Raw genomic sequence first — 19312 nt, 5'->3', positions numbered from 1 at the left:
AAACCCATCAAACGTTTAAACGGAGGAAATGGACCGTTTTAAGGGAAAAAAAAAAAAAAAGGTAGATTTGAATTCGATGGCCGTAACACGTCTCAAAAAAGTTGGGACGGGGGGTATCAAGAGGCTGGAAAAGTAAGTGTTAGTGAAAAGAAACGGCTGGAGGAACATTTTGCATTTATTTACATTTTACACAGCGTCCCAGTATTTTTGGAATAGGGGGTTGTAGATAAAGTATACATCAAGGCTCCCGATGAACCCTTTCAGTACAGTAAAGAAGAACAAAAGATTTTGTCCCCCATGAATAATCCCCCAAACATCTGGCAACATCGAACAAAAATAAAAGATTTCATTTGAACTGTTATTTGTCACTATATATCATCTACCAGGACACAGTCATGAGATGAACATCTGCATCCCTTATCGCACTCCACACAGAGCGCTCTGGAGCGTTCTTATTTATTATTATTTTATACTATTGGACATTGAGACTTTTTATGATTTAAAACAGGTGTTCGAAATCTCCTCGATGTATTTGTGAGTAATGTAGATTAGTTTGTTTGTAGGAAGGGGATGTTTATATTGTTTTATTGTGCTGTAGTGACCCCACGCTGGCTAATCCAGGCTAGCCTACCTGTTGTTCTTTACATAGCTAGTCGCCTACACTGTGATATGTAGTGTGATTTAGAGCACTGGTATTTGGTAATCTTGGTAATGATGCTTGTATCTGGATCCGTGTGAGTTCTTATCCAGTGTTGCTTTGTAAAACCGACACAAAAGTAAGACGGCTTGATGGCTTGATCCTGGAGAGCAAAACATGGGCTTTTTTTTTTTTTTTTTCGAATCCCAGTTCATTCTTGATTTTTTTTTTAAAAATTAAAAACACAATTCATTTAAATTTTTAAAACTATAATTTATTATGCTGTTATAATCACGAGGAGGCTTTAAAGTCATTTTTAAATCTAATAACACACCTCTAACAACACATATTGAGGGGTTTACTGAGTGTGATGCTAAACGTCACCACTAGATGGCGGTATTACACGGAATGAACATCTGGTGGTTTTTTGTGTTCTCATGTGTAACAAATTCTCAGATCACACGAGAAATGGCACATGTTCAGTTTAACAGCAAGGTGCAAGAATCAATTTTCAGAAACAAAACTGCATATATATATATATAGAAGATATATATATAGAAGATATATACAGCTGTGCCCAAAAGTTTGCACACCCCTTGCAGATTCTGCTTACTCTTAATACTGTTAACAAAATAAGACGGATCATAAAAATCCCATGTTGTTGTTTATTTAGTCCTGTCCTTGTTCTTGGTTACCAGATCCTCAGAGCCAAAGAAAGTCACCCCGGATGGGATGCCAGTTCACCGTGAAGATACACGGACATACACATTCACATACTCATTCACACAAGTGGGTAATTTACCATAGCCCGTCCACGTACCCGTACGTACCTTTTTGGACAGTGGAGGAAACCCACACAAGAACAGGTCTGCACAGACAGTAGCCTGAGCTCAGGATCAAACCCTAGGCCGTGGAGCCGTAATGTGGATTACTAGAGATAGATCCTTTAATCAGAAACCAGCTGGAACAGAATCTAACCACACTAACTGGCCACTTTATTAGGAACATTGACGCAATAATCCAATCTTCTAATCAAGAATATAAGGCTACAGTGGATAGGTGATGATTGGAAAAAGAGCAGGTGACATTTTTTCAACCTTGCACACCCCGGTTTCGCTGCAGCCTCAGATCCCCGTTCTCGAAGGGGTTCTCGGCAGTCGTAGCTCATCCTCCGTACGGTTTGACATGCTTTTCTGCTCACCACGGTTGTGAAGAGCGGTCCTTCCTTGAGTTGCTGTATGAGAAAGTCAGTGAAAGTTATCAGCACCGACCTCTCTGTCCGTTCTCCCATGTTCTGCCCTCAGAACGCCGCATGTTTTTTTTGTTTTCTGCACCATTCGGTGTAAACTCTAGACTCCGTTCTATGTGGAAATCCCAGCAGATCGACAGTTTCGGATATAATCGAACCTGACACCGAGAACCGCTCCGCGGTCGAAGTCACCGAGATGTCTGACGTGAACATCAGCAGATGCTCTTGACCTGTATCTGTATGATTTGTACGCGTCATGCGGCCGCCGCATGATCGGCTGATCGGATCGAACGCACAAGCAAGCAGATACACATCGGTTCCTAACGAAGTGCTCAGTCGACACGACCGCCGTCGTCGACAGGGCAACGTCGTCGATTCTTTTTAAAAGTTTTCCCTCAGAAATCTCGACACGCTCTGTAGCGTTCGGCTGGAGGCACTGCACTTAATATCAGACACGACAGAATCGTTTTTGTTTTGTTTGTTTTTTTGAAGTGTTTTTATTTTTAGAGCGAAGATTTACGGCGACGTTTTTACACGACGCGTTCTCATAAACACAGCCGGCACAAAGCTACCAGTGTATAGCAAAAACAACAAAAGTTAACTAACTTAACATGGTTAAAAAAGAGAGAGAGGGAAAATTACACACATCCTTTCGTGAAAGTGTATCCATTTTATATATATATATATATATGTATATGAAATATCCCTGTTAAATAATACAAAGCTGTTTCGAATCCTGACTGAAACAGTGTCGGAATCTTTACAAAGTACACTGCGTATGTGTGTTCATACTGTATCAATAAATACTCCACGCACTGTAATTCAAGGCTCTTCCCAGATTGCACGTGATTTCTGCTCAGAAAAATTTCAACGTAATGTTATTATTCCTACTGAAATGATATCTAACATTTCAACTACTATTACAGCTATTTCTGAGTCTTATTACCGTGTGTGTGTGTGTGTGTGTGTGTGTGTGTGTGCTGTTTTTATCAGTAAATGTTCTAAATCTAACGACCTCCTTCTTTGAATCTTGAAAAAGGCTATTATTATTACCTCGGTTTGTATGCTGTATTAACCACGAATGCACATACAGTATAAATATGTACCTCGCCATACACCATTGTAACAGCGTCTTTAGATAAAACAGGATAGGTTCTTTGGTCATTTCTAACAAAGGCAAGGAACGATTGCACCACCGTTGCGGATCCAGTCGTCTCTGTCCTTCCAAGGATCACTACAGCGTTTCGTAAAAACCATAAACTCGGTCGGCGTTGTTATCTGTAGTGTACGCGTGATTACCGCTCATTCTTAAAGCGCACATATTATGGATTTGAAACGTTCCTAATGTTGTTGTAAAGGTCTCATACGATAGATTTACACGCATCCGAGGTCAAAAAACACTTTAACGTGCTCGGCATTTAAACCGCAGCGTTACTTTTTCCCCCCTGGGTGTCGGAAACGACTCGTTAAATGATTCGTTCTAAATGATTCGTTCTAAATGATTCGTTCTAAATGATTCGTTCTAAACTCCTCCTTTCAGAGAGCATACTCTGCTCTGATTGGTCAGACGTCCCAGTCTGTCGTGATTGTGATCGGTCTAGCGCCGTCGGCGAGCAGCCGATGAAGACCAGAGGCGGGGATTTTTGTTACAAACCTACGTAGGTTGGTACAGGAAGTAAAGTCTGGAATCACTAACGAGTCGTTTCTCGTTTCGTTTCGTTCATCCTCACACGTCTATCGTTCCGGAGTAATGACGATGTCAACATTTTTTGCCATGTAGTTATAAAAAAAAAAAAAATGAATTGAGATCAACATCTGCCCTTAGACTTTCCATTATACGTGAGTTTTCAGTAAACAGGTTTCTTTTTTGAGTGGAGATGAAATTCCTCTAACACAGATACACTACAGATCCAGTGGATAGAGATTATGATTAAAAACTAGAGTTTTCCTTTTCAGAGAGAGACGACTAGACGGAACATAAGGGCGGCTGAAGGTGAACCGTCATCGTGGACACTCGGCGTAGTGGACCGAGCCTACAGGAAGTCAACGCTGTCCCTGGTACTGGTTTATTTGGATACGTGCTGGCCTTTTCAGGTGGCTCTCGTGCGTTTCTAAACTGAGAAAACCCGCCACGGGGCGATAAATACTTATAAACCCTCGTCTTCAGAGTCTCCTTCTCTTTCCTGCGGTTTCAGCAGACCCATCTCCATCGGCGGAATCCTGCTGAGTTTGGAACGTACTATGCTGAGGAAAAAAAGAAGGGAAATATCGGTTAGTATATAAACGAATAGATTTTTAGGTGTTTTCGACATTTTTCTTCATACATTAGTATCATCTGATTGGGTAAAGGGCTGGAAAAAGTGATGATGTGATACAATATATTATCAATGTTGTAATAATTAATAATTATTAAATAATAATTAATAATATCACGAGTCACTTTTCTTGAGAGCACTGTACTCGGTATAGTCGCTTTATCCACAACGCCGATTTTACTCACTATCATTGTTTCGCACAGTTACGTCTTGTTTCTTTCCATCCTTTATTTTCGCTACCGTTAGACGTGCTTTCATGGAGGCGTCCATGTTTTTCCCGCCAGTTTGTAGCTTGAAAATTACATCGTGCAAACGACAAAACCGTTCTGCACTGAAGACTTTCATTCTGTTATTCTGCCCCCTAGTGGACATGTTTATGCTACATGCAGGTTTGAACGCGGACCTCTACGGTACTTGACAGCTCACGCACGAGGCCCTCGTGTGTGCTGATAACAGACTTACCATATGACAGTGGTGTGTGCTACAGCCACGATGGCGAGAGCGAAGGCCAGGTGCCAGCTGTAACACATGGTGATGAACATTGCGTTGTTGTGATCAGACTGATCCCACTTCACCTCACTGGGTGGGTACAGCACAAAGGCAATCTGGGTAAAAGGAGAGCAGAAGGTTACACAGCTACAACAGCAACAACAAGAACGACAATCATTAGAGATGGCACTGGATCAGATTTTGTAGAGGAAAAAAAAACATTTTTGCAATGCCAATTATATTTTGCGAGCCTGATGGACTCCAAGGCTGACGAGAAGCAGTTGGAGCGGTCTGTCTGCCAAACCTGTTCGACTGTTCACCGCTCACAATGAGAGGAAGGCTGGAAAGGTTCCGGCTGAGACCTATAGGACGGCCTCTCCTGCAGAGCTCCCTCTAGAGGCTGAGCTCACTTCCAGAGCTCCAGATAGAGACCTGCGAGGTGATGTCCCCTGCCAAGCTCCAACCAGAGGTCCATATGGTGACCTCACCTCCAGAGCTCCAGCCTGAGACCTGCGAGGTGATGTCACCTGGCAAGCTCCAACCAGAGGTCCATATGGTGACTTGAGCTGTGTTCCTGCTACAGGTTCTTGCTGAGTTCCTGCGACCTCCAATGCGATGTTCATGCCTGAGGCGGACGAGATGGTCTACCAAGCCCTGCTCACGCCTGAGACCGGCTAGACCGTTACAAGACGTTTTTAAAATGTCACACTCGCCTAAAACCCTCGAGTTAATTACTTTCCGAAAATGTTTCCGATTTTTCCACTCAGTAAAGAATCTCGCGCCGCTTTAACTCTGACTGTCACCGTAGACTTCTTCTGTACGTGTTAAATAAACATCTCCTTGTCGTTATCAACAATAAACGTTTCAATCTGTTTATTATTAGGCTCAGTGTATGCGGACCGTCCACGCGTTAATACACAGTAGACCCGTGAGTTTTAAAACATTTCGCCAGACCTGCCAGAACCAGCTGCCCTGCAGCAGACTGAGTGCGGCGCGTAACAGCTCCAGCAGCACGTTTCCTCTGTGGAAGACCTCCAGCAGGCAGACGAGAGCTCCTCCGAACACGGCGTACAGCAGGAGCATGTGGACGTGGACGTCCAGCATCTCTCTGCCGTGCAGGTGATAAAGGAATATGAATCCTGAAGAAAAAAAAACAAAACAAAAAAAAAAACGTTACACTTCCTGTTTCCCCTGACACTAACATATGTATGTAAAACAAATCAGTGTTTTATCCAATAAACTATTAAAATGGCAAAGAAACTGATCTAAATGTAAGATCTACAGTAGATACCTGCAAATTTAACTAGCTCACGTTAATCGATTCATTCATTTACATCATCATTTTGTCTTTATTTGAAAGGAAGTTCCAGTGACACTTTGGACACGCCGATCAGCCTACCGTGCATGTGTTTGGACTGGGGGAGGAAACCGGAGTACCCGGAGGAAACCCCCGCAGCACGGGGAGAACATGCAAACTCCGCACGCACAGGACAGCAGCGTAAATCGAACCCCCGACCCTGACGGCATGAGGCGAACGCGCTAACCGCTACGCCACCGCGTGCCTGGAAACCTATAAAGATCTGGAGCCGCGCGGACGGCTCTTCGAGAAACAAGGCGACTCTGTGGGAAATGCTTGTGTATAAAATAAATAAACATTTTCCCATCGCTGATAAAGATACGAGGAGAAATAAACAAATGTTATCCATTTATTTAAACCGGTTACCATAACAACCACGATTTTGCCTTATTAGCTAGCTCAGCACTGAGGTCCTGCGTAGCGCTACCGTGGTTTCATCCTGAACCGAGCTCTTCGGTAAACACCCTCACCCCACCCCCCACCCCCCCATCCCGCCCCGAGCTAATCGTCTGTTAGCGATTTACACGCCGAGGTTCGAATTGTGTTACCTTCGTTGAAGAAAGCCAGCCCCAGCAGTAAGCGATCTAAGGCCAGAGGTGCTGCGCTGGTGCTGTGGACGGTGAGGGACGTTGCTCCGGCCAGGCCGAAGAACAGGTATATGGTCGTGTGCTGCCAGTTCATCAGCTTTTCCCAGTGCTGAGTGGACGAGTCGTACAGGTGGAGCTTCGGACCGTCCACTGTAAACTGTTCTCCTAGCATCCCTGTCTCACACACACACACACACACACACACAGTATTCAGCCATCATCTACTTTTCAGCGTAATAGATTTCCTATAAAAGTGTACATACTGTATGTAACAGTGTAAAATTTGCATACGCCAAACCAAACAACAACAACAACAACAACAACAACATCTTTCCGGACGTGTATATTCACGTGTGTACATGCTGGCAAATACCAATCAGGCACAAATTTCCAAGTGCATTCACGATACAGCTCATTTTCTCAGAAACATGGCACGCTTATTGACTTTAAGAGAAATGAAAAATGAATAGATAAATATAAAAGGAGGGGCTGGCGAGAGAACGACTGATGCGACAGAGCTGATGAATTGCTTTGTGGGCATTTAAAAAAGAAAAAAACAAAACAAACTAACTACAAATTTATAAATTCATAACATTAAAGTCTGGGAATAAAGTTATGTGTAATAGAGTGGAATGACACGGGAGAAAAGTCTTGAACACGCTAAGGAAAAGCAGTTCTCCAAGGAAAGGTAAGGCGTGGAACCGGCAGAAACCCGTAAGACAATGATAAAGTTGTCTTTAGTGATGTTTTTTTTTTTTTTAATGTGGTCTTGAGGTTTCTACATGGCTAAACGTTTTCCCGAGCTTGCTGTAGTTTTGTGTGTTGATTCTTCCCGCCCCCAGACCCCCCGCTACAGTTTTCACGTGGTAGTCAGTCGTCTTAACTGATCCTCTTTCCAGCAGCTAGCGATTATCGTTAAACCGTGACGTGCTTAAGTACTAAAGTCTGTGTCGGACTTGCTCGTCACACTGCCACTCCTCAAACACGGCCGCGAGTTCCTCAGACTGAAGCAAACCCTGTTGCGTATATTTTACAATAAACGACAAGACTGAATTTAAAATGGCCGTATATTGAATATTTAACATGCTGCGCTTTTATAAATCAGTATTGAAATCCAAAAGACTCTCAGAGACATCAGTAGTCTCCATCAATGTGATTATTTGTTTCAGTGAGTTTTTTTCTCTCTTTCCTTTTTATAGACCATCAATGTACTAACCCAGCTGATGTTAATCTGCACAGATAGGGGGCGTAATTACTTACGGGTTTCAGCCGGTTGCTTGCCTTACCTTTCCTTGGAGGACTGCTTTCTCTTAGCGTGTTCAAGACTTTTTTCCCCGTGTCATTCCACTTTATCACCCGTAAATTTATCCACAGACTTTAACGTTGTGAATTCAACTGAGCAGTTGATAGTTAAGGTTGGTGGTACTGGGATTTGAACTCATGACCTTCTGGTCAGAAGTCCAACGAACATAACCACTGAACTTACCGACGATAGCGAAGAAGAGCATCATGGCCCCTTCGACGATTTCGAGGCGGTGCTGTGTGGCTCGCGTCGTAAGCCTCGCTGCACCGGCGCTCTTGTTCCTGCGGATGGCGTACCACAGCGAGTACTTCACCGCCCACCACACACCGCTGATCAGTAACATGCTGCCAGGTAGCGCGTGGCCTTTAAAACTCCCCATGATGACTCACAGCTACCTGAAACACCAAGGAATCTGTTGGTTGCATAAATATTCACCCCCTCGGGTCAATACCACGTTCGACCGCAATTACAATCTGCTTCCCATTCTTATTAGCGAAACTAGCCCGAGCACTTTTCGGTGAACACTGTTGGTGAACAGCAATTTTCATCTCTCACCACACATTCTCAATCACACCGAGGGCCCGGGCTTTGACGGTACAATTCTAACACTGCAACACTAATCCACTGCCGCTTTGGCGGTATGCTTACGGTCACTGTTGCGCTGGAAACTGAAGTGAAGCTCCGCCCCTGTCTCAAATCTGTTGCTTTCTACTACGATTGCTGTGTTTCCCAGTCGATAAAAAGTCTCCCTCCTCCACGCCACGATGCTATCACCGCCGTGCTTCACACTGAGGATGGTTATGAGCTCTAAAAAATGGAGCTTCGGACTAAATAAGTACGTGAATGAAATATTCAACGAGACGGGTGGATTGTTGAGCTGCGGGGGTTTTCAGGATAAAACAGAAATGAGCAAAAAATTCTACAGACTTTACGACGGGGACGCGGACATACCCTAGGTCACGAAACAACACGTACTTTAATAACTATAACACAAGCACAGTACGCTCTAATAGTGGCAAATAGAACGGTGAATAGTAACGTTATAGAAAACAAATAAATAAATAAACTACTAGGATGCTTTTTAGATGAAAGCGACCAGACGAAGTAACGTCAAGGAGGGAGAAAAGTCAAGGCGAAATGAAAGGCAGAGGAAAGGGCAGGGTGTGTGTGTGTGTGATTATGGTGACAGAAAGCAATGAGACTAAATGAAGGCTTTGAAGTTATTGCGTGTGTGTGTGTGTGTGTGTGTGTTTATGCGGTAAGGAATGTCGAAATGTTTTCATGAGGACAAAGAAATTCACCCGCATGACTAACGCCTTTCAACAACTCCAAAGCTTTTTAAATGATAGTAGAGATAAGACAGAAAGAAGACGAAGCGCACTTTAGTCCCGTCCGTGGTTTCTAGGGGTGTGGCGATACACCCCGGTCCGATCTGACTCACGATTCTGGCTTCGTGATTCACGATTCGATTGGATTCTCAGAATATTTTGAACACAATTTGACTGGAAACAAACTGTGACTGAAAAGAAGATACGTTCACACGGACAGCGGTAATCTAATTATTGACCTTAATCTGAATAAGGCAATATTCTGATTAAGGTGTTTACATGAGTCGCTTTTAGAATATTCCTTTCATGCTCCCGTGTTACGTGTTATAGAACGTTGAACGATTAACGTCACACGTCGTTACGTCCCCGCGTCACGCCGTCCGACGTTCCCTGCAGAATTTCACGTATCGACGTACAGTCGGTCTTCGTTATGGGACCGTGTACAGTTTTGAGTGTTTTTATTTTTAATTTTACGAACGCTTCAAGTGCGGTTAATTATCCGTCGTGCTGTACGCGCTAATAGACGACCGCTTGACGCGGACAGCTTGGCTGCGTCCCAAACCGGGTACTTACCGAAATATGTGTATTTCTCCTACTATATAGCGGGTAAGTACGCGGTTTCGGACGCAGCCGTGCTCTCTCTGAGCTCGTACAGTATAAACACTATAACACTGCTAATGTTAAGCGTGGAGAAAAAAAAAAGAAACAAGAAGGAGCCAAATCTCAGAACGTTCCTCTCTGATTCGGTTTTCAGAAGGACCTCTATCTCTCCATCTATCGCCATGGAGACCAGATGACTCCTGAGAGCCCTTCAGTGGAGAGCGGGCCGGCCGTCTGATTGGCCGCCATTGTAGTGTTTATTTATACTCACCGCCTGATAAATATTCACCACGTCCTTCATATGAACAGGAGCGTGTTAAATGAACAGAGATGTTGTACTAGGTCATCTCAGACGGCGTGAAGATATAAACTGGAAGAGAGACACGGTCTCCGATGGGTCTGTCGGACAAATAATCCCCTCCGAGTAGTATAAATACACCACGGCTATATACCAAACCAATAATGACCAAAATAGTAAGCTGTTTGTCCGTACTGCACAGTGTACTGGTGCATTCTGGGTAACAACCAAGCTGTAAATGTTGCCTACAGCAAAATGTCATCACAGGTCGACTCCATTCAACTAATTATATGACTTCTGATGGTAACCGATTACCATAAAGAAATAATTTAAGGGTTTCACAGCAACAGGTGTGAATACTTGTGCACTCACAACCTTATTATTATTATTATTATTATTATTATTATTATTATTTATATTTCTTGCTTGTTTGTCTACCATGTTATTAGCGTCTTATAATAGCTAGTTTGAATAACTTTTCATAGCTGCAGCTCGGAAAGTAGTTCCGGCCGTAATTCGAATCACATGTTCATATTAACGCGCACGATCCGATACGTCATCGTTTCTATAGCAACGGCTCGTTCGCAGGGACTCGTACGACGGACGCTCCACATCACGTACAGCGTGTCTAGCAACAAACTTTTTTTTTTTATTATCAAAGTGTTGTTATTTAGCGTTAAAAGAAAGTGATAATTGGTCGATACGATTGGTTTATAGTGAAGGAGTGTCCGGTATCAACGCTTTGTAACAGGCAGAGGGAAAAGCTGTAGCTAACGTTACGTTTTCCGACAGAGGGGTTTAACTCGCGGTGCGTTTAACATTATAATTATAAGCGTTGATTCCGGCTTACTAACCGATGTGTCGTTCGTCGGAAATCGCTCCGGCGTAAGAGGAATAAAAGACTTCGGGAAAATAATCAAATAGCCTGTTACAGAGAGGTACGCCAACTCTGTCTTGCGTATCACACAACCTCATCGTGGATCATTATTAAACATCATTATTTTCCTGTCCCAGCAGGACCCTGTCCTGTTTAACATCAGTTTCCAAACTATACTGATGTTTCCTAACTGTGTCAGTGTTATGCTGTGTTTAAGATTCATGACATTTCAGTTCCACGGTACAAAAATGTGTTGAATTTTGGAAAATGCTGTACAAACAAACAAAAATGTGGAAAAAAGAGTAAATATATCAGCCCCGCCACCACACAAACAACCTTAACATGCTGGTGAAGTAAAAACTAAATCAAGTTGATATTTACATGTAATCATTACAGTTAATGCACAACGCCACCCCCCAGAAATTCTAATGGTTTCCACTACAAATACCATTACAACCCATCAGCTAACAATTTAAAACCATTACCGGTCCTTAATGGTTTCCACTAGACATAACATGACACCAATAGAACCGATACCCACAGTTATTACATTACAATTTCCATTAAAAACCAATACAACTCCCATTAAAACCATTACACATTCTATGAGGGTTTCTACTGTTGTTTTTTCAGCAGGGACTGCTTATAATAAGATTTATCTTGCAAACACGAGACTTTCAACTCTTTAATTCGTATAAATTTGATTCAATTCATGAATGAAGTGTCATAAATGATATAAATAAACACTGTTTTGTGTTTTTTTCCCACACTTACCTTACAGACTGGAGAAGAAAGGAAGACGGATGAGTGTTTATAAAGTCTTCAGTCTTTTTTTCGCCTTTTTTTTCTTCACTTTTAAAAGGAAAACTGTTCAAACATCTCGAACACCGACTTCTACATCCCTCAAGCTTCACACCGATTTCCCTTGCTTAGTTTTCTTCTTTCTTTCTTTCTTTTTTTTAATAACACCCGTTATTTTTGAGTAAACCGCCCATGCAATCATCGATTGGCTCAATCCTGGACGTAACGTCACGCATCTGCGCTCTGATTGGCTGAATGGCCTGTCAATCACTCGCCGGACAGGCTTCCACGTGTGCATTTTCAGCTCGCCTGTTTTCTCTCCTCTTCAGACAAGAGGAGATTTGCTGTAAATAATTCGCCTGTGGAAAATGTTAAATATTTAGTCATCTCTGCTTTCGTGGTTTTCTTGTACACTTTTGAGGGCCTAAATGTAAACTGCAGTGTGTAAACTGCATCAGGGTGTGTTTCAAAAGTTTGTTGTGTTCAAAACTAAGCCAAACGCTTAATGTAAATACTTGTAAATGTCTTAAAGTAAATAATACACTCATTCATACATACCTGACTGGAATAAAAGCTGTAATTACTTAGGGTGGGTACACAAACGCATTGTGTGTGTGTGTGTGTGTGTGTGTGTGTGCGTGCGTGCGTGCGTGTGTACGTGCACACTGTCACGACCTGGAATTTTAGTCAGCTATAGAATGTACAATTCATTATAATTTTGTTCCTTATGTAGCATACCCTTTCCCTAAATGAGAATAAATGACCCCTCTATAATAAGCAAATAACTTTATTTATTTATTTATTTATTTATTTATTTATTTATTTATTTTACCAAAATAATGTCCACTGTAATGGTTAATTAATGAGCAGAGCTAAGAACAGACAACAGTTTGAATATTTTTTTAGTTTATAAATTCAAAATGTCAGAAGTGTGTACAGCTTGCAGGGTGTAATGCATTAACAATATCTGTATCTGGCGAGAGCTCGAACTGTTCGTATCTGTATCCGTACTCGGATGCGGCGTTCGACTTCTCTCAGAAGCTAACTGTAATGAGTGATGTATTTTCCTCCTCAAAACAGACTTTGTGACTTGTAGTGACCAGTCTTGGTGGTTTGGAGTGACAAGACTTGGTGGCTTGGAGTGATCAGTCTTGGTGGCTTGGAGTGATCAGTCTTGACGGCTTGGAGTGATCAGACTTGGTGGCTTGTAGTGACCAGTCTTGGTGGTTTGGAGTGACCAGACTTGGTGGCTTGGAGTGATCTGTCTTGGTGCCTTGGAGTGTCCAGTCTTGGTGGCTTGTAGTGACCAGTCTTGGTTGGTTGGAGTGACCAGTCTTGGTGGTTTGGAGTGACCAGACTTGGTGGCTTGGAGTGACCAGTCTTGGTGCCTTGGAGTGTCCAGTCTTGGTGGCTTGTAGTGACCAGTCTTGGTGACTTGGAAGCTTAGCACGTTTGCCTCGCGTCTCCAGTGTTGGGGGTTTGAATCCCATCTCTGCCCTGTGTGTGCAGAGTTTACAAGTTCTCCCCGTGCTTCGGGGGTTTCCTCTGGGTACCACGGTTTATGTGTATGTGGGTGGGGGAAATTAAAGTGAAATTTAGAGTAATAAAATATAAAGAATTGAAACCTCATCTGACGTTTGAAAGCAGCTGAATTACGTGAACTGGTTTGTGCAGCATGTGTGTGTGTGTGTGTGTGTGTGTGTGTGTGTGTGTGTGTGTGTGTGTGTGTGTGTGTGTGGGGCGACGTGTGCGTGTATCAGAGGGCAAAGCACCGTGAGGCCCCATGCACAGTCAAGAGAGCATGTACGCATAAGCAGCCAAAAGTACACACACACACACACACACACACACACACACACACACAGGATTGGTGTATTAGCAAAAGAATACATAAAGAAAGTATTACTTTTATACAACAACGGGTTTCACATGAGATCTTGGGGGAAACATAGTTTTTCTGTTCACTGTCCAGGGGTTCTGGGTAGTCTGGGTACACTTGGGAGTCTGTGTACCACAAGACACCATAAAACCTGTCTGAGTGGACGCATTCATTTTTCTCTTCTTTAAAGGAGACACAGTAAGGCGTGTCTGAGTGGATGCATCCATTCTCCTCTTCTTGAAGGGAGACACTGTAAGGCATGTTTGAGTAGATGCATCCATCTTGCTCTTTTTGAGAAGAGGCCCTGTAAAGCGTGTTTGAGTGGACACCCCCATCTTTTTCTAATTCAAAGGAGGGCCAGAGTTCTGCCTAGAAGAACCAGGATTGATGGTCTTGGATCTTGCATCTAGTCACAGAAGTGGTAGAGAACATGGTAGAGAACACATAGGGCCTTTAGTGCAATGATGCAAACAGTGACTTTCGCAGGAGGGTAAACCAAGAGAAAGATAATGGGAAATCTACAACTGCATTAATTGGTAAAACTTGGGGCCTGTTAAAGATAATGGGAAATTATGTAACTGGGATACATGTGGAAGATTATGATTGGATGCACCCAAAAGGGAACTATGTCTGATTGGTAAAAGCTCGATATGGTGCCATGCCTGAAATGTACATAAAAAGCATTGTAACCGACGGTACTATCTCCATGCGGCATGTATCCCTGGGACCAGTTCGGGTTATTTGCTGTCTTGCTGACTGCCAAATAAACCTGCTTTGTCTGAATCCAGTCTTCGTGAGTTCTGCTGTGTTATTTCTCCTAAGAGCAAGTCAGATAGCTTAATTGAGATTATAGTTTAAATTTGTGAGCTAGCAGGGTCAGTGTAGGTTGGAGAAGCAAAAATATCCTGCATGGGTTGGCACCCCATCCAGGATGTCCCCTGCCTTGTGCCCTGGGTCACCTGGGATAGGATCCTGGCTCCATCCAGGCTCTGTCAGTACTGTCAGAACTGCCATTATAGAAACTTAATCAACGCCTTCTGACCAATCAGATCTGAGAAATCAACAGAACTGAGGTATTTAAAGGTTTATTGTTGTTGTTCTTTATTTGAACTTGATTGGGGAATTTGGAGTACTTTCACCACCGGTAAACGGGCTGAGGATTGAAACGTGCCAAATTAAATGCGTTAGAGTTCCAATAAACTCTCAAGTACCGTGGAGGGAAAACAGTATACGCCGGACTACTCTTAATTTAAACTCGTTTATTTCCCAATGAACAGGGCGGTTGTGTTTACAGTAGGTAAAAAGTAAAAAAACAACAACAAAAAAAAAAAACAAGAAACAATGGGTTAAAGTACAGTATATTGTCGAGAATAGGATTAAATCAGAAAACTCACACCATTCAAGGTATTGCAAACAATATATACAATGAACTTATGGATATTTAAATGAACTGGATGCTGTAATTGTATAGAAAAAAAAAATGACACAAATTTCAAACCTTTTTGACATGATGTAAAAGGGCAGCAGGTTTATTAATAGTAAAAAAAAAAAAAGAAAGAAAAGAAAAAGAGAGAGAGAGCAAGAGAAGAAGACTGGAATTTGTTATGAGGAGGAAATGAGGATAAGTAGAAAATGATCCAAATGACTTTACATAAAATTTACATAAATCCCATCATATGGAATCTGTATTTCCAGATATATATATATATGGATGCTTGCTTATTAATCTGCAGAATTGAAGGTATGTAACAGATTTAGCGACGTAACTCCAAAGGTTACATGAATATTTGCATGGAGAAAGTTACACATATTCAGAGTTGAGTTACGCGGCAGCTTAGCTCGATTTTTGAGGGCGTGGCATTCATATTGTTAAAATCAGTTTCGCGTAGTTCACGCTAACATGGGGTTTCTCAATAAAGTCTAAACCACTGAGTTTAAACTCGAGCACTCGCCTTTAAGCCAAAAAAAAAAAAAAAAAAACAGGGATAGAATTTATGGAGATACTAGAGATCCAGATCCTTTCTGCCTCTGGATGGAGCTCAAATCTTCTCTAATTCCAGACTGCTGGGACTACGGCTGCTCCTAACGCCATACAGACTTCATATAAATCCATAATGAACTTTTTCACACTATCGGTTGTTACCCAGATGAGGACGGGTTCCCTTCTGAGTCGGGTTCCTCTCAAGGTTTCTTCCTCTTAAAACATCTTAGGGAGTTTTTCCTTGCCACCGTCGCCACTCAGTGTCTTGCTCAGTTGGGATAAATTCGCACCTTTAATATCTGTATACCGTGTTGATATTTCTGTAAAGCTGCTTTGAGACAATGTCTATTGTAAAAAGCGCTATACAAATCAAATTGAATTGAATTGAATATGCAGAAGTTTGAATTTTCTTCTTATACTAGGAATGTAGCTGAGATCCTACATCTAATCAATCCCTGACTTAATTAGTCACACCTGTACCACACAAAAGAACAGGTCTGACAAATTAAGTACCATGGAAACAGGAAACAAGAATAGGAAGCGTTACCCGTATAAGGAAAATTAGAGAACAAAAAAAAAATGCCTAAAAAGCAAGGAAGGAAAGATTTTACTGAGAAAGAATTGAGTCATGACTGCGATCTCGTATCGAAATGCTCGGTGTGTCTCAGCTCAGCGTTGTCTGCGTAGAGACCGATGTTGGCGGGGCAGACGGTGTTCTTCCTGCTCGCTGCAGAATGGTACTTCCTTCCTGTTTTCACGCACAGCGGCAGAACTCTGGCTACGTCGACGCGCACCCTGCTCCAGCCTCCTCACCTTCACGCACACCATCAGAGAGAAAAACAAACTAAAGACTCACAAGAATCAGGGATCTACAGCAGGGTGTGGACATTTCAGGCTAGCGAGAACTGCTAAATGTGGTAATACTGAGGAGAAAATGGAGTTCTGTAGTGGACTCCAGCGTGACAATTGAATCTTATGTCGTTCTTTTGTGTAGCGTTGCTCATGAATAACACACTACGATCATGATCGATCTTATTATGAGCTAATAGGATCGATGGCACGGCGTTATCTTGTAGTGTTATTCAGAAATCAAGCAGGATAACGTAACGGAGATGATAGAATAGCACTTGATGTAGAGCAAGTCATGTTTCTGCAATGAAAACGTCGATCCTGCTTTCAGCCCTGGAGGTATGGACGAGACCGGGGTTAAACAAAAGCGGGACATGGAACCGAAAATGGACTTTTACCGTATATAAGCGTTAACGCCTGGTGTAAGTGTTTCTTTCTCTTACCTCTTTATGGAGGCGATGAGAACAGTGAAGTTCTTGGCCTGATCTTCCTGGTTCTCCACCTCTCCTGCGCATTTCTTCACGGCAGATCAGACAGGCGCTATCCGAATCAGTCTGCAAACGAACAAACGTCACGGCGTTAACTCGGAACGAGAACGGAACCTCGTCCGGCCCCCGTCTGTGCCGCTATTGAACGCTCCGTTACAAAATGAAGAATCTGAGCAATAATTTTTAAAAAAATTATATTTATTATCCATTTAATGTCTTTTATTATCCATGGAATGTCTGTAAAAAAGTCCTTCCCTCAACAGCCTTTTCTTTTTACTCTTTCGTAAAGTTAATACGACAACAACAACAACAACAACAACAACAACAACAACAACAACAATAATAACAACAAGAAAGAAAAGCACAGCTTGTCATGTTACAGAGAAACCAAAAAGTGTAAACTCCTCTGTCCCGAAGATGTCGGAAGACTTCAAGTTAAAGCTTTGCTTCGGACTGTTACAAACCCCTGACACTGGAGACTCCTTCCATAAACGCTAAATAAATGTCTCCTTACAGAACATAATCTCTTTACGGGAATATTTTTTAAATTACGTGGAACGTCTGCATATGTCAATTTTATGTTGACATTTTAGTCTCAAAGTCTTGATTATCCCAGCACAAGCCTTACACAGATGTTCATACAGATGTCTGACACACACCGGCACTCACCAGTGACGGGACTCTGTGGTTGCGGAAGCGCAGCATCCTCTTGAAGGACTCCGTCAGCTCAGGGACGGTGCTGATGCGACTCTCAGCTCCGACAGCTTTATTCCCTCTGTATTCGTCCGAGGAGACGCGGCGAGCGTGAGGGTGGGACCGCACCTCCTTCTCCTCATGGCTCTTTAAGTGACTGGGAGTCGAAGGATGTTTCAGACGCATGGCCTCCAGCTGGGACTGAGATATTAGAAAATGTACTTTTAAATGTATATAAGAAGCATAGTGGTGTCTAGCAGTGCAGTGTGATTATACAGTGCTGTGATTTCTTCTGTTTTTGTGTATATCTCATACTAAATCTATGAAAGTGCATTGATAACGGGGTTCGGCTGGACTAGACACAACCAGGCCTGATTACTGCAAACCCTGTAAAGAACTTTCTCAGCAGTATGAAGTTGGTTAAAAGGTCTTACTCAGTAACACACTACGCCAACGTTGAAAGAAATTCCAGAGATGATGAGGAAGAAGGTGATTGAAATATATCAGTCTGGGAAGGGTTACAAAGCTATTTCAGAGGCTCTGCGACTCCAAAGAACCACAGCGAGAGCCGTTATCTCCAAATGGAGAAACTCGGCACAGTAGTGAACCTTCCCAGACGTGTCCGACCTTCCGAAATTCCTCCAAGAGCACAGCGACGACTCATCCAGGAAGGCACAAAAGAGCCAAGGATGACATCAAAGGAACTACAGGTCTCACTTGCATCAATAAAGGTCACTGTTGGCATGGAAGAGTGGCGAGGTGAAAACCACTGCTGACCCAGAAGAACATTAAGGCTCGTCTGGATTTTGCCAAAACACACCTTGATGATCCTCAAACCTTTTGGGAGAATGTTCTGTGGACTGATGAGCCGAAAGTGGAACTGTTTGGAAGACAAGTGTCCCGTTACATCTGGTGTAAACCAAACACAGAATTCCACAAGAAGAACATCATAGCTACGGTCAAGCATGGTGGAGGCAGTGTGATGGTGTGGGGATGCTCTGCTGCTTCAGGGTCTGGGCAACTTGCAGTAATTGAGGGAAACATGAAGTCTGCTCTCTACCAGAAATTCCAAAAGGAGAATATCCGGTCTTCAGTCTGTAAATTGAAACTGAAGTGTAACTGGATTGTGCAGCAAGACAACGATCCGAAGCATAGGAGTAAATCCTAGCCCTAGAAGTAAGTGAAAGACCGATCTCCAGTTAGCAGAAGCGTTTGGATGCAGTTATTGCTGCTAAAGCTAGAACAACCAGATTTTAACCAGATTTTTAAGGGGGCAATTAGTTTTTCACATTGGTGATAGGTGTTGGAGAATTTTTTTTCCTTCAATAAAATAATAAAAACTGTAGTGTGTGTTTACTCAGTTGCCTTTGTTTTATGTTGTATTTAAGATCTAAAACGAGACACGAGATATGAGATATTCAGAAAAACAGAAGAAATCAGGATGGGGGCAAATACTTTTACAAAAGGAGTGTAGCTACATTCTATCTATCTATCTATTTATCTATCTGTCTGTCTGTCTGTTTATCTATCTATTTATCTGTCAGTCTGTCTGTCTGTCTGTTTGTCGGTCTATCAGTCTGT

General features: G+C 42.5%; 2 protein-coding genes across 4 annotated transcripts in view; both read right to left on the bottom strand.

Annotated features, from left to right (window-relative positions):
* Positions 1–889: 889 nt before the first annotated feature.
* tmem45a (transmembrane protein 45a) lies at positions 890–12050 on the bottom strand. 3 transcript variants are annotated; one of them, XM_047158364.2, is made up of 7 exons: positions 11815–12050; positions 8121–8328; positions 6596–6808; positions 6090–6290; positions 5645–5829; positions 4664–4806; positions 890–4130 (listed from the first exon to the last, which is right to left on the bottom strand). In XM_047158364.2, the coding sequence occupies exons 2-7, from the start codon at positions 8314–8316 to the stop codon at positions 4034–4036; spliced, it is 1035 nt and encodes a 344-aa protein (XP_047014320.1). In that variant the 5' UTR covers positions 8317–8328; positions 11815–12050; the 3' UTR covers positions 890–4033. The 3 variants fall into 3 exon arrangements, with proteins under 3 accessions (XP_047014320.1, XP_047014319.1, XP_017334605.1); XM_047158363.2 differs by having other exon boundaries at positions 8121–8332; positions 11815–12049; XM_017479116.3 differs by lacking the exon at positions 6090–6290 and having other exon boundaries at positions 8121–8332; positions 11815–12044.
* A 2933-nt stretch (positions 12051–14983) lies between these two features.
* Positions 14984–19312, bottom strand: part of lnp1 (leukemia NUP98 fusion partner 1) — a gene marked incomplete at its 5' end in the record, with an annotated part of 5759 nt that continues 1430 nt past the window's right edge. Inside the window, 3 exons of the mRNA XM_047158750.2 lie at positions 14984–16514; positions 16994–17104; positions 17708–17932. Of these exons, the coding sequence (XP_047014706.2) occupies positions 16371–16514; positions 16994–17104; positions 17708–17932 (480 nt within the window). The remainder of the gene's footprint in view (positions 16515–16993; positions 17105–17707; positions 17933–19312) is intronic.

The sequence above is a fragment of the Ictalurus punctatus genome, chromosome 11 (assembly GCF_001660625.3).
Source record: "Ictalurus punctatus breed USDA103 chromosome 11, Coco_2.0, whole genome shotgun sequence".
Taxonomy (NCBI): domain Eukaryota; kingdom Metazoa; phylum Chordata; class Actinopteri; order Siluriformes; family Ictaluridae; genus Ictalurus; species Ictalurus punctatus.
This window is presented reverse-complemented; position numbering and strand designations above follow the sequence as displayed.

What these genes read in the sequence shown, in the direction of transcription:
- tmem45a (XM_047158364.2), bottom strand. Translation starts at nt 8,316, where the DNA reads ATGGGGAGTTTTAAAGGCCACGCGCTACCTGGCAGCATGTTACTGATC. An exon ending in GCTGGCTTTCTTCAACGAAG is followed by an intron (nt 6,291 to 6,595) that starts GTAACACAATTC and finishes TGTTTCTCGAAG; the next exon opens with AGCCGTCCGCGCGGCTCCAG. An exon ending in CCAGTCCAAACACATGCACG is followed by an intron (nt 5,830 to 6,089) that starts GTAGGCTGATCG and finishes TTTTTTCTTCAG; the next exon opens with GATTCATATTCCTTTATCAC.